Source organism: Delphinapterus leucas, chromosome 12 (genome assembly GCF_059928025.1).
Source record: "Delphinapterus leucas isolate spDelLeu-1000000601 "Yukka" chromosome 12, BTC_Dleu_Yukka2, whole genome shotgun sequence".
Classification (NCBI taxonomy): Eukaryota; Metazoa; Chordata; class Mammalia; order Artiodactyla; family Monodontidae; genus Delphinapterus; species Delphinapterus leucas.
Genome location: NC_143140.1, coordinates 48,559,876 through 48,573,090, shown reverse-complemented (window position 1 = coordinate 48,573,090; position 13,215 = coordinate 48,559,876). Strand labels below are relative to the sequence as shown.

Below are 13,215 nucleotides of genomic sequence, written 5' to 3'. Positions count from 1 at the left end.
CAAACAGTAATCATCACAAGTAAAATATGTAACATGTTAGAAGGTATGGGGACTTCCTTGGTGGTCCAGTGGTTAAGAATCCGCCTTCCAATGCAGGGGACGCGGGTTCGATTCCTGGTCGGGGAACTAAGATCCCACATGCCTCGGGGCAACTAAGCCCATGTGCTGCAACTACTGAGCCCAAGCACTCTGGAGCCCACACACCGCAACTAGAGAGAAGCCCTCAAGGTGCAACAAAGAGCCCACTAACTGCAAAGAAAGATCCCACATGCCACAACAAAGATCGCACATGCCACAACTAAGACCCTACGCAGCCAAATAAATAAATAAATATATTCAAAAGAAAAAAAAAGGTATGAAGCGCTATGGAAAAAGAAATAGCAGTGTGAGGGGGTTTAGGAGTATGTGGAGGGGAGAGGGAAGAAGGGGGTTTTAACCAGGTGGTCAGGGTGAGCCTCACTAAAAGCTGAATAGCAAAGAGAGCAGAGTGGCGAGAGCAGAGTGAATGACGGGGACCGGGCCTGATGAGATCAGAGATAGGAGGGGACAGACCATGGAGGACCTTGTAGGCCACTATAAGGACATTAGTCTTTACTCTCAGAGCAATGGGGAGCCACCCAAAGATCTTGAGCAGAGTGACTTGTGTGTTGAAAGAACACCTGTGGCTTCTGTGTAGAGAACAGACTACAGGGGGCAGGGAAGGATACATTTTGAAAGGAGAACCGCCAGGATTTCTGGCCTGGATCAGGAGTGTTGTATGAAATAAACAGGAGCCAAGGAGGACTCCAAGGTTTGCGGACTGATGGAACTGCCATCTCCTGAGGTAAGGATGGCTGAGGGCAGAGCAGGTTTTGGGGACGGGGGTAAAATCAGGACTTCAGGGCTGGACATGTTAAATCTGAAACATCTAACAATCATCCAAGTGGAGATATTAAGTAGGCAGATGGCTATAAAAGTCTGGTGAAGAACTGAAAAGAGGCCTGAGCTAAATATAAATTTTGAGCCACTGGCATATATATGATGTCTGAACACAGGAAATTAGATGAAACCATCATTTGGAATGAGTAGAGAAAAAGATCAAGGTATAAGCCCTAGCACTAATATTCAGGGTCAGGGTGAAAAATAAGGAACCAGAAAAGAAACTAAGAAGGAGTGATAGAGAGGTAGGAGGAAAAGAGCACGTTATGTTTCTGGAAGCTAATGAAGAAAAACTGGATAAGGAGGAGCCATAAAAACTTCAATCCTGGGCTTCCCTGGTGGCGCAGTGGTTGAGAGTCCACCTGCCAGTGCAGGGGACATGGGTTTGTGCCCCGGTCTGGGAAGATCCCACATGCCACGGAGCGGTTGGGCCCATGAGCCATAGCCGCTGAGCCTGTGCTCCGCAACGGGAGAGGCCACAACAGTGAGAGGCCCACGTACTGCAAAAAAAAAAACAACTTCAATCCTGGGTTTCCCTGGTGGCGCAGTGGTTAAGAATCCGCCTGCCAATGCAGGATACACGGGTTCGAGCCCTGGTCCGGGAAGATCCCACATGCCGCAGAGCAACTAAGCCCCATGCCATAACTACTGAGCCTGTGCTCTAGAGCCCGCAAGCCACAACTACTGAAGCCCTCATGCCTAGAGCTCGTGCTCCGCAATAAGAGAAGCCACCACAGTGAGAAGCCTGCACACCGCAACGAAGAGTAGCCCCCGCTAGCTGCAACTAGAGAAAGCCTGTGCACAGCAACGAAGACCCAACGCAGCCAAAAATAAAATAAATGAATGAATAGATAAATTTATTTTTTAAAAAAACTTCAGTCCAAGCAACCGACAAGGGATTATCTCCAAAATATATAAACAGCTCATGCAGCTCAATATCAAAAAAACAAACAACCCAATCAAAAAATGAGCAGAAGATCTAAATAGTCATTTCTCCAAAGAAGACATACAGATGGCCAAGAGGCACATGAAAAGCTGCTCGACATCATTAATTACTAGAGAAATGCAAATCAAAACTACGAGGTATCACCCCACACCAGTCAGAATGGCGATCACCATTATGGCCAGCATCACAATAAACGCTGGAGGGGTTGTGGAGAAAAGGGAACCCTCCTACACTGTTGGTGGGACTGTAACTGGTACAGCCACTACAGAGAACAGTATGCAGGTTCCTTAAAAAACTAAAAACAGAGCTACCATATGATCCAGCAACCCCACTCCTGTGCATATATCTGGAGAAAATCATAATTGAAAAGATACATGTACCCTCAATGTTCACTGCAGCACTATTTACAATAGCCAGGACATGGACGCAATCTAAATGTCCATCAACAGAGGAATGGATAAAGAAGATATGGTACATATATATAATGGAATATTACTCAGCCATAAAAAAGAATGAAATAATGCCATTTGCAGCAACATGGATGGACCTAGAGATTGTCATACTGAGTGAAGTTAAGTCAGACACAGAAAGACAAATATCATATGATATCGCTTATATGCGGAATTTTTTAAAATGGTACAAATGAACCTATTTACAAAACAGAAATAGAGTCACAGATGTAGAAAACAAACTTATGGTTACCAAAGGGAAGGGTGGAGGGATAAACTGAGAGATTGGGATTGACATATACACACCACTATATATAAAATAGATAACTAATGAGAACCTACTGTATAGCACAGGGAACTCTACTCAATACTCTGTAATGACCTATATGGGAAAAGAACCTGAAAAAGAGTAGATTAAAAAAAAAAAAGAGTAGATATATGTATTATAATGTATAACTGATTCACTTTGCTGTATAGCAGAAACTAACACAACATTGTAAATCAGCTATACTCCAATTAAAAAAAAAACTTAATCCAGAAAACCAAAACAAAACAATTCTCAAGCAAAATGGGCAATTCACAACAACTAAAGCAGCTGTTACTGGGAATGGCTATTTAGAAAGTTATGTCTCACCTAAATTGATCTATAAGATTTGTACACTTACTCTATTTCTTTAATTTTGTATCTATGAGATGATGGATGTTTACTAAACTTGCTGTGATAATCATTTCATGATGTATATAAGTCAAATCATTATGCTATACACCTTAAACTTATACAGTGCTGTATGTCAACTGTATCTCAATAACAGTAAAAGAAAAAAAAGATCCATACCCTTACAATAGAGATTACAAGTGGGTAGGCCTAAAAGAGATCACTGACCCCTTCCATGAAGCAATATGATTCTTCATGTTTAAAAGTCAACTACTAAAAGAAAACTTCCAACCTTGCTCGGAGAAAAAGAATGCCACAAAGCATACATATTTTCTCTCAAATCATGTATAATGTAATAAATAAGTAAAGATCTTAGGATTTTTAACATAACCATGAGAGCGCTTCATTGTATTTCAGAATCTTCGAAGGAGGCCTAGATAGATAAGTTAGTTCCCTAGCTAATTAAGGATCCAGTTTCAACAAGTCTCAGGCTTAAGGACCAACTCCAATCCTATGAAACTTCTACTAACCACTTTTCCAAAGGGACACTTTCTCCTCTGACTCTTCCACAGCCCCACTAAAACCAGCAATTCACAATCACGTTGTCTGAAATTTAAATAACTCTCATTTTAATACCAGAACTGAACAGATGCTTTACAGACATTTTCTCTCATCCTACAACAACTCTGCAAAATTGGGTCTAATCCCTATTTTATAGATGTAGAAACTGATGCTTAGAGTGTGTTACCCAAGGTTACACAACTAGTAGGGGACAAAACCAGCATTTAAACCCAGATCTGTTTTACTTCAGAGCCTTTACTTTTACCCTCTATGCAGTACTACCTCTTGCATGAAAGTATAACACTAATAATTACCAGCTGCTGTGTCTTGTGACCCTGGGCAAGTTTCTAAACTTCTCAGTGCCTCATTCTTCTCATCCATGAAATGAGGATAATACATTACAGGTACTGCATTGTGGTGAAGATTATATAAGATAATGTATGTAAAAGTCCTTTATAAACTATAATTGTTTATATTATTACATGTACTAGATTTTATGCTCCTTCAGAACAGGTTCTTATGCCTTACATGCATATTCCCTTCAACACTCAGTAAAGGGTTTAACATGAACTGAACATCTACTAGTCTTTGGAAAAATTTGAGACACCTTTTCCCCCTCTAAGGAGGAAAGTAAATGGCGTCCCATTGCATGAAGCCTGGGATTAAGTATCCGTAATCCAAACCTTAAATTACAACATAGTGACAAACTCAGTGTACCCATCAAACATGAGATTTAAACAGCCTCCATGACATTTAACTGTCTGGTGTTTCCTTGCCAATGTGGCTTTAGTGCCATAACAGTTCAAAAGGGGGAAAATCCCAAATGAAAAATATCAACACATTTTGTAAGAAAACGTGCCCGGAAGGAGGGAGAGCAGAATAAGGCCTGATTTGTTATCCGAGTTAACAGAGACCTCATTGTTTTGTGTACTATATGAATTACAGCCTCCTGATGACAGTAGTAACTATAACACCGTCTAACTCATTACTCACTGTGAAATTTCATTTACTTTAAGAAAAAGACCAGTAACATATTTATTAAATTTCCTTAGGCATACTCACATCCCCCTCAATAAGATGGACATATCTACCAGTATATCCAGGGACGGGAGCCAATATGCCCCAGACTAAGACTGTGCTAGATTTGCTACCAAGTAAGCACAGCGGAAGGGAACCAGCCCCTGCTCTGCTGATATGTGATTCTTGGGAAGCCAATTAACATCTCTGTTAATGATGGATCTGTTTTCCACTGTGTAAAACATGAGTTAATATTATTTTGCCTACCTCACAAGTTTACTGTGAAGGTCAAATGAAATAATAATATATGTGAAATTAATTTACAAATTATATTACCAGAAATAGCTAGATAATCACCTACCACTTGTCCTTTAGTAAATGTCACATACTAGCAAAGCTGACGTACAGATTTCTCTGAGTGTGTTCACCTTATAGTAACAAAGAGAATTTTTAAAAAAATCTACTCGGGGGACTTCCTTGGTGGTCCCAGTGGTTAAGACTCCGCACTTCCACTGCAGGGGGTGCAGATTCGATCCCTGGTCTGGGAACTAAGATCCCACATGCTGTGCAGCGTGGCCAAAAAATTAAATTAAATTAAATTTAAAAAATGAAAAGAACTATAAAATAAGGAAATAAAAATCTACTCGGGAATTCCCTGGGGGTCCAGTGGTTAGGACTCCAGGCTTTCACTGCAGGGAGCCTGCGTTCAATCCCTGGTTGGGGAACTAAGATCCCGCAAGCCTCAGGGCGTGGCCAAAAAAAAAAAACAAAAAACACAGCAGGCATTTAAAAAAATAAATAAATAAAAAATCTACTCGTCTCTGAGAAGGACACAACAAACACTTTCTTATCTACAGAGCTATGGAAGAGGTAACTGGTAAAGCTGATCTTTCCACAATGGATCTATATATTTTTTTAAAAAATATCTTCAAATGGTTCAGCTATGCCTTCCTAAAAGTGTGAAAATGGATTATCAGATCAAGATGTAGCCAGAGACTTCATATGTGACAAGCATCACATACTAGGTCATTTTACCTAGTACCTCAGTCTCTGCAAAATGCCATGTGGCTCAGAGTACTAAAAACTAGTCCTCTCCTTGTCTCCCCACTGGTCATCCCAGCTGCTTCCTCAATACCTCTGGCAAAAAGAAAATAAGGAGAATTGAGAATTCAAAATTATCTTAGATACAGGACATGCCTACCACCCCCTCTTTGGTTTTCCTTGACCTAATTCCTTTCTGAACTAAGCACAGGAACCCACAAAAGACTGATGATGTAGTTTACTGGCTGACCCCCTGACCCCACTAATTCTCTGAACTATACTGCCAACTTGTACCAGAACTTTAACTAAAGAAAAATTGCACAGATATCCAAAAGTAGACTGAAAGCTAGAAAGGCTTCAAGTCACACACACAGTATACACACAAAAGAAAAACTTATCCCACTACCATTTTTGTTGATCATTTATCAACTATGTTGAACTGTATATACATTTTCAGTCATAACAGTAAGAAAAAAGGAAGAAACATAATAATAAGCACCTTTTCTTTTTTTTTTTTTTTTTTTGCAGTACGCGGGCCTCTCACTGTTGTGGCCTCTCCCATTGCGGAGCACAGGCTCCAGACATGCAGGCTCAGTGGCCATGGCTCACAGGCCCAGCCGCTCCGCGGCATGTGGGATCTTCCCGGACCGGGTCACAAACCCGCGTCCCCTGCATCAGCAGGCGGACTCTCAACCACTGCACCACCAGGGAAGCCCAATAATAAGCACTTCTGAGGAAATTCTGCCAGGGGCAAATACTTTAGACACTGCTTACTCTTATTTCATTATAAAGAGGCCAAAATTTGCCTTTGCAATATAAACAAACAATATAAAGTGCTTGAGGCCGCTCTTGCCTTCTGAGATGGCCCACACTCTGTGGAATGTGTTTCTCTCTAAATAAATCCATTTCTTACCTATCAAACAAAAATAATAATAATGATGATAATAAAGTGCTTGAGCACTTGAAATCCTAATTTCCTGTAAAACCCTTGCTCTCTCCCATCATTTGGAACTTGCTAACATTTCTCAAATAATCCTCTGAGTAGAATTTCCATTTTCTCAGAAGTGTCCCACAAGTAGACAAAATGTTTCTTTGTGTCAAGGCCGTTGGCTTTTACTATTTACTTAATTTTTGTACCCTTCTGTTGAAAAATAATTTATTGATGTTGACAAAATCATTGCACCATCTTTGTCCCTGATTATGATTTGTAAGCCACTTGAAGGAAAAGTGACCTATCCAATTTTTTGTACTGATGACATTTGTTCCAACATTTTAGTCTTTTTTTTTTAAAGAACTTGTTTTTGTTTGTGTAGGTTTGGCGATTTCTAAAAATACCAAAGCACACCATGAAACATATTATCTGTTTAATGATCTGATGATGTGATGACCTCATCTTAGGACACCTTGAATTTCAAGAGTCCCTGAATTACAAACAAGATAATTATTTAAGGCCAACTTCAACCTGATCTCTATTGCTCTTCTAAGAAGTTTTTGTGTATGAAATAATAATATCCATTACCAGCAAAGCCAGAGAAGCATACTTACCAAGTGAACATAAGGCACAAAGTATCCAAAAAGTGCAAGTGGTATTCCAACTGCCCACACTGCATATGCTGTCACCTTGAAGATGGTAAAATTGAAAATTTTTTTTGGAGGACTGAACTTTCTCCTGGAAAAGAGGGAGAATCTGTTGCCTCCTTTGGTTCCACTGTCTTTATCTTTGGCACTGGAAGCAAGAGGTCGGTAAGTAAAGCCAGCCAGAAAGAGAACAAACATGAAGATGCAGAGGACCCTCAGGGTATAAAAGAGGCCCACGCTGTCAGTCAGTACCCTTAAAAGGAAAGGCAGCAAAATTGTGAAGATACTGCTGCCGGCGGTGACAATGCCATTCACCAGTCCAAGGCGCTTCTTGAAATAGTGTCCCAAAATGACCAATGAAGGCTGGTAGGCAAAGGAGCAGCCACAGGCAAATATGATTCCATAGGTCAGGTACAGAGGCTCGATGGAGCTGTGTAAAGACGAAAAAGATGGAAAGCAGCTTTCATTATTTTTATCATGTGCTTGGTAGAATAAAACCTCATTTTAAAACTGGGTTTCAGTTAATCAAAATATTTTCTACAAATAGAAATCAACCAAAAACAGAGGTGAAAAGCTTAATAAGTCAAGAATACAACGCTGAAATATTTTAATTTAATGTGAACGGATAATAAAAAATGCCTTGAGTATGTGAAAAAATGACCGTTAAGGTCACCAGTGATTTGATTCCTCCTTCTCTTTCTACGGATTTCAGGCAAACCATGCAACACTGGGTAAAAACTGTTGTGTCCTCCGCAACTCAGAAATAAAGGACAGTGCCAGGAAGGGCCTCAGTAAAACTGACGATGATTAAAATTAAAAATTAAAAAAAACTAGTCGTGATAAAAGTTTTTAAAAAGTATAATTTAACTATGAAAGCTCACTTTTTTAATGGCGTTTTCGCAGGCACTTACTAAGCAATCTACTCAAAGAAAAGGCTGCATCTGATATTTTCTCCACAAGGTTATGTCACAAACGTTTGCACAGGGGAGCAGTTCTGTTGCATTTTGCTGGCCTAAGGGCTGCAGACCAACCTTCGCCCTGTACTGCACTGTTCTTGGTATTGTGCAAGATAAGGAGAAATCATATTCTGATTGCAGGAATACTAAATGAAGTGTGTTCACTAGTGATCCCAGTTTGTAAGCTTTAGGGCCGTGTATGTCTCAAAAAAATAATAAAGGATTAAGAATTCTTTATTTTAACCAAATAACTTAATTATACAATTCTTATGAAAGTAAATGAACACAGGGAATTCCCTGGCGGCCCAGTGGTTACGACTCCTCGTTCTCACTGCCGAGAGGGCCTGAGTTCGATCTCTGGTCAGGGAGCTAAGATCCCACAAGCCTCACGGTGGGGCAAAAAAAAAAAAGAAAAAGAAAAAGAGAGGGCTGAAGCAAGAGGAGGCTGCAGATGGAAGAAAGTAAAAAAACAAAACAAAACAGTAAAGGAACATACAGCATCACATTCTTTGAAACAATTAAGGTAAGGAGTGAAAGAAAACTAAAGTTTTTTTTCTTTTGAAAAGTTCAATTCAAAAGGCTGTTTATCAGTAGTAAAGGCAAGCTATCTATTAGAAACTAAGATAGATAAAGTTGGTTAATAATTAAATTTTGGACAATAATTCTAGCCTAGCAATATGCTGAGGTAATCACAAGGAATTCTAGAATCTGATAAAATTAAGGCAGGTTGTCAATCCTCTCTCCCTGAGATGCCCTTTCCCCCTCTATTAATCCACAGTTAGAACCATCTTCAAATCAGGCTCAAGAGCCACTCCCAGACTCTCCCAGATGAACCCTACCTCACTCTGATCACCCTTTACTGAAACTCCACTCTTTATTCAATAAACATATATTTAACAGCTACTATGTTCCAGATACTTGGTGAAAAGAATATTTAAAATGTGGTTATGCCCTACTTCTAGTCTGCTTAGTGAAACAAGACATCTACGCCAGATAATAAGAATACAGAACAAAATATAAATAATACTTCACTCATTCTGCATCAGTTTTTCCACATAAGTGTTTTCCAGGTAACTACAACTTACTTCTTAAGGTGCTAATTTATTTTTATTTAACAATTTTAAAGGAAAAATCTAAATCTAAATACATTTCTCTGCCTTCTTCAAAGTGTATATTAAAAATAGTATTGACAGCAAAGTATCATCATGAACACCAGTATCTACACAATTATACCACATTATTATAAAGCAGTCAGTTGGAAAACCAGAGAGCCACTGACATAAATCACAGACATTCTTTTGCACAACATTTAAACAGAGAGTGCTGGGTAAGATTAACTTTGTATCTCTCCCACAGAGTAAAGTACATAAGCTTTGTGCTGGCATTTTCACTGCTGCTGGAACCTTTTTTACTTCTAAATTTTCACCTTAGTAACAGGTGGTTCAAACTATTGAAGTATGACAACTGAATAAGTACAGTGTACATCAGTAAGGTATCAAATATGTGTGGAAAAAGGATTCAAAGAAGAGACACTGATGCAACCTGGGGGTGCTAGAGAAGGCTTTCCTAAAAAGGCAGAACTTGAACTAGAGGAAAAGAGGGTTGGTCCACTGTTTGACACTTGGAATTTACACTACATCTCCCCCTTGCGCCTGTGTATTGTTCTGAAAGTTTGGCAGCTTTTGATCGGTGGGGGGTTAAATAATGAAACTGAATAGAAAACATGACAACATTACATATAGTAAGGTAAAGATGGCTTCAAGACATTTTGTTTTAGTTAGGGGTGGGGATGGGGGAGGGAAAGAGAAAGAAAGAACTAGGTCACAATGTAAAATACATTTCATAATTTTTATTTCCCAGCGGTCAAAAATATTTGAGAAACACTGCTTGCTGTAAGCAGGTTTGTGTATATGTGTTTTGTCTACCAAATTAGGTAACAAGTTACATGGATTTTCTATCTCTTAGTTTCTCTCTCCACCAAAGCCTGAGTGTTAACACTTCAGCAAGCGCTAAGAATACTGACAATGGGTACCTGGAAGCTTCCAGACCAAGGGGGTTTCTGACAAGGTGGTTATCACGCAATGCTGTATTACTGATAAAGAAGAACTAAAAGTAAATGATCTCACAGAGCTATCTAAGCAGAATCTTATTCCAAACAAAACTGGGTTTCTTTAAAAAAGAAACTTTAGAAGAAGAAAAAAAAACGAAACACAAAGGCACTTTAAAGATAGAATATTTATTTTCTAACAAAAAATTAAAATAATTGTTTAGGGACTTCCCTGGCAGCACGGTGGTTGAGACTCCGCCTGCCAATGCAGGGGACACAGGTTCATGCCCTGGTCCAGGAAGATCCCACATGCCGTGGAGCAACTAAGCCTGTGCACCACAACTACTGAGCCCGCGTGCCACAACTACTGAAGCCTGCGCTCTAGAGCCCATGCTCCACAACAAGAGAAGCCACAGCAATGAGAAGCCCACGCACCGCAACAGAGTAGCCCCCGCTCGCCACAACTAGAGACAGCCCGCGCACAGAAACGAAGACCCAACGCAGCCAAAAATAAATAAATAAATAAATAATTGTTTAGAAGCCAAATAAAATGTCTAAGTTAGGTGAAAGAAAGAGGCTCACTCTAGAGTTCAGAAAGGGGTATATATGGGGAGAATGGGGGTAAAATTAGCAAACCAAGGATTCTGTTGATTAAATCCTGAATATTTAAAAATAAACATGGCAGGAATTCCCTGGTGGTCCAGTGGTTAGGATGCCATGCTTCCACTGCAGTGGGCCTGGGTTTGATCTATGGTTGGGGAACTAAGATCCTATATGTTGCGTGGTGCAACCAAAATAAATAAACAAATAAATAAAGATTACAGGAACAAAAAAATAAAATAAAAATAGGGCTTCCCTGGTGGCGCAGTGGTTGAGAGTCCGCCTGCCAATGCAGGGGACACGGGTTCGTGCCCCGGTCCAGGAAGATCCCACATTCCACGGAGCGGCTGGGCCCGTGAGCCATGGCCGCTGAGCCTGCGCGTCCGGAGCCTGTGCTCCGCAGTGGGAGAGGCCTCAACAGTGAGAGGCCCGTGTACTGCAAAAAAAAAAAAAAAAAAAACAGGGTAGGGGCTTCCCTGTTGGCACAGTGGTTAAGAATCCACCTGCCAATGCAAGGAAAAACAGGTTCGAGCCCTGGTCCAGGAAGATCCCACATGCCAAGGAGCAACTAAGCCCATGTGCCACAACTACTGAGCCTGCGCTCTAGAGCCCGTGAGCCATAACTACTGAGCCCGTGTGTCACAACTATTGAAGCCCACGTACCTAGAGCCCACGCTCCGCGACAAGAGAAGCCACTGCAATGAGAAGCCCACGCACCGCAATGAGGAGTAGCCCCCACTCGCCAAAACTAGAGAAAGCCCACAAGCAACAACGAAAACCCAAGCAGCCAAAAATAAAATAAATAAAAAAAAAACAAAGATGGCAAGCAACATAAGTTTGATTTTTTTTTTCTAATAACCACAATAATGCTTTTCAACTAGAGCACGAAGATAGCTAGGGAAGAGAAAGGCACAGAATGAAAATAAACTACTAAAGTAGAGAAAGGATGAAAATCATCTCAAGGTTTTTCTTGTTAATCACCTCCTGTTAGCCAGACCTACCTATTAAGCCAGTGTTTCACCAACTGGGGATTATTCTGACAATGAAAGGGTATTTACAGGTAGAACTGGAGCTGGAGGGAGAGGTGCTTCTATGGTAATGTGCCCACCAGCTCTTTGCAGTTAGTTCCTCTGCAGTGCACAACAGCTTTTAATAGACACAGGGAAAAGAGTGTTGATAGGAAGTTTTATTTTAAGCTGCATTTGACCACTTCATTTTGTCGTGATCTTTTTAAATTTCAGCATTGTTCTTTTTTTAAAAAGAGTCCCAGGCGGGATAAACCCAAGGAGAAACACGCCAAGACACATAGTAATCAAGCTGACAAAAATTAAAGACAAAGAAAAATTATTGAAAGCAACAAGGGAAAAACGACAAATAACATACAAGGGAACTCCCAGAAGGTTAACAGCTGATTTCTCAGCGGAAACTCTACAAGCCAGAAAGTAGTGGCATGATATATTTAAAGTGATGATGAAAGGGAAGAACCTACTACCAAGAGTACTCTACCCAGAAAGGATGTCATTCAGATTCGATGGAGAAATCAAAAGCTTTACAGACAAGCAAAAGCTAAGAAAATTCAGCACCACCAAACCAGCTCTACAACAAATGCTAGGGGAACTTCTCTAAGTGGGAAAAACAAGAGAAGAAAAGGACCTACAAAAACAAACCCATAACAATTAAGAAAATGGTAATATGGGCTTCCCTGGTGGCACAGTGGTTGAGAGTCCGCCTGCCGATGCAGGGGACACGGGTTCATACCCCGGTCTGGGAGGATCCCACATGCCGCGGAGCAGCTAGGCCCGTAAGCCATGGCAGCTGAGCCTGCGCATCCAGAGGCTGCGCGTCCAGAGCCTGTGCGTCCGGAGCCTGTGCTCCGCAACGGGAGAGGCCACAGTAGTGAGAGGCCCGCGTACCGCAAAAAAACAAAAACAAACAAAAGAAAATGGTAATAGGAACATACATATCAATAATTACCTTAAATGTGAATGGATTAAATGCTCCAACCAAACGACACAAGCTCACTGAATGGATACAAAAACAAGACCCATATATATGCTGTCTACAAGAGACCCACTTCAGACCTAGGGACATATTCAGACTGAAAGTGAGCGGATAGAAAAAGATATTCAGTGCAAACGGAAATCAAAAGAAAGCTGCAGTAGCAATACTCATATCAGACAAAATAGACTTTAAAATAAAGAATGTTACAAGAGACAAGGAAGGACACTACATAATGGTCAAGGGATCTATCCAAGAAGAAGATATAACAATTGTAAATATTTATGCACCCAAAATAGGAGCACCGCAATACATAAGGCAACTGCTAACAGATGTAAAAGAGGAAATCGACAGTAACACAAAATAGTTGGGGACTTTAACACCTCACTTACACCAATGGACAGATCATCCAAAATGAAAATAAATAAGGAAACAGAAGCTTTAAATGA

The 13,215-nt window shown here is 40.4% G+C and overlaps 1 protein-coding gene across 1 annotated transcript in view; it reads right to left on the bottom strand.

Annotated features, from left to right (window-relative positions):
* SLC16A10 (solute carrier family 16 member 10) overlaps nucleotides 1–13,215 on the bottom strand; it is a 145,712-nt gene that overhangs the window by 40,440 nt on the left and 92,057 nt on the right. Inside the window, exon 3 of the mRNA XM_089921938.1 lies at nucleotides 7,133–7,595. Within this exon, the coding sequence (XP_089778064.1) occupies nucleotides 7,133–7,595 (463 nt within the window). The remainder of the gene's footprint in view (nucleotides 1–7,132; nucleotides 7,596–13,215) is intronic.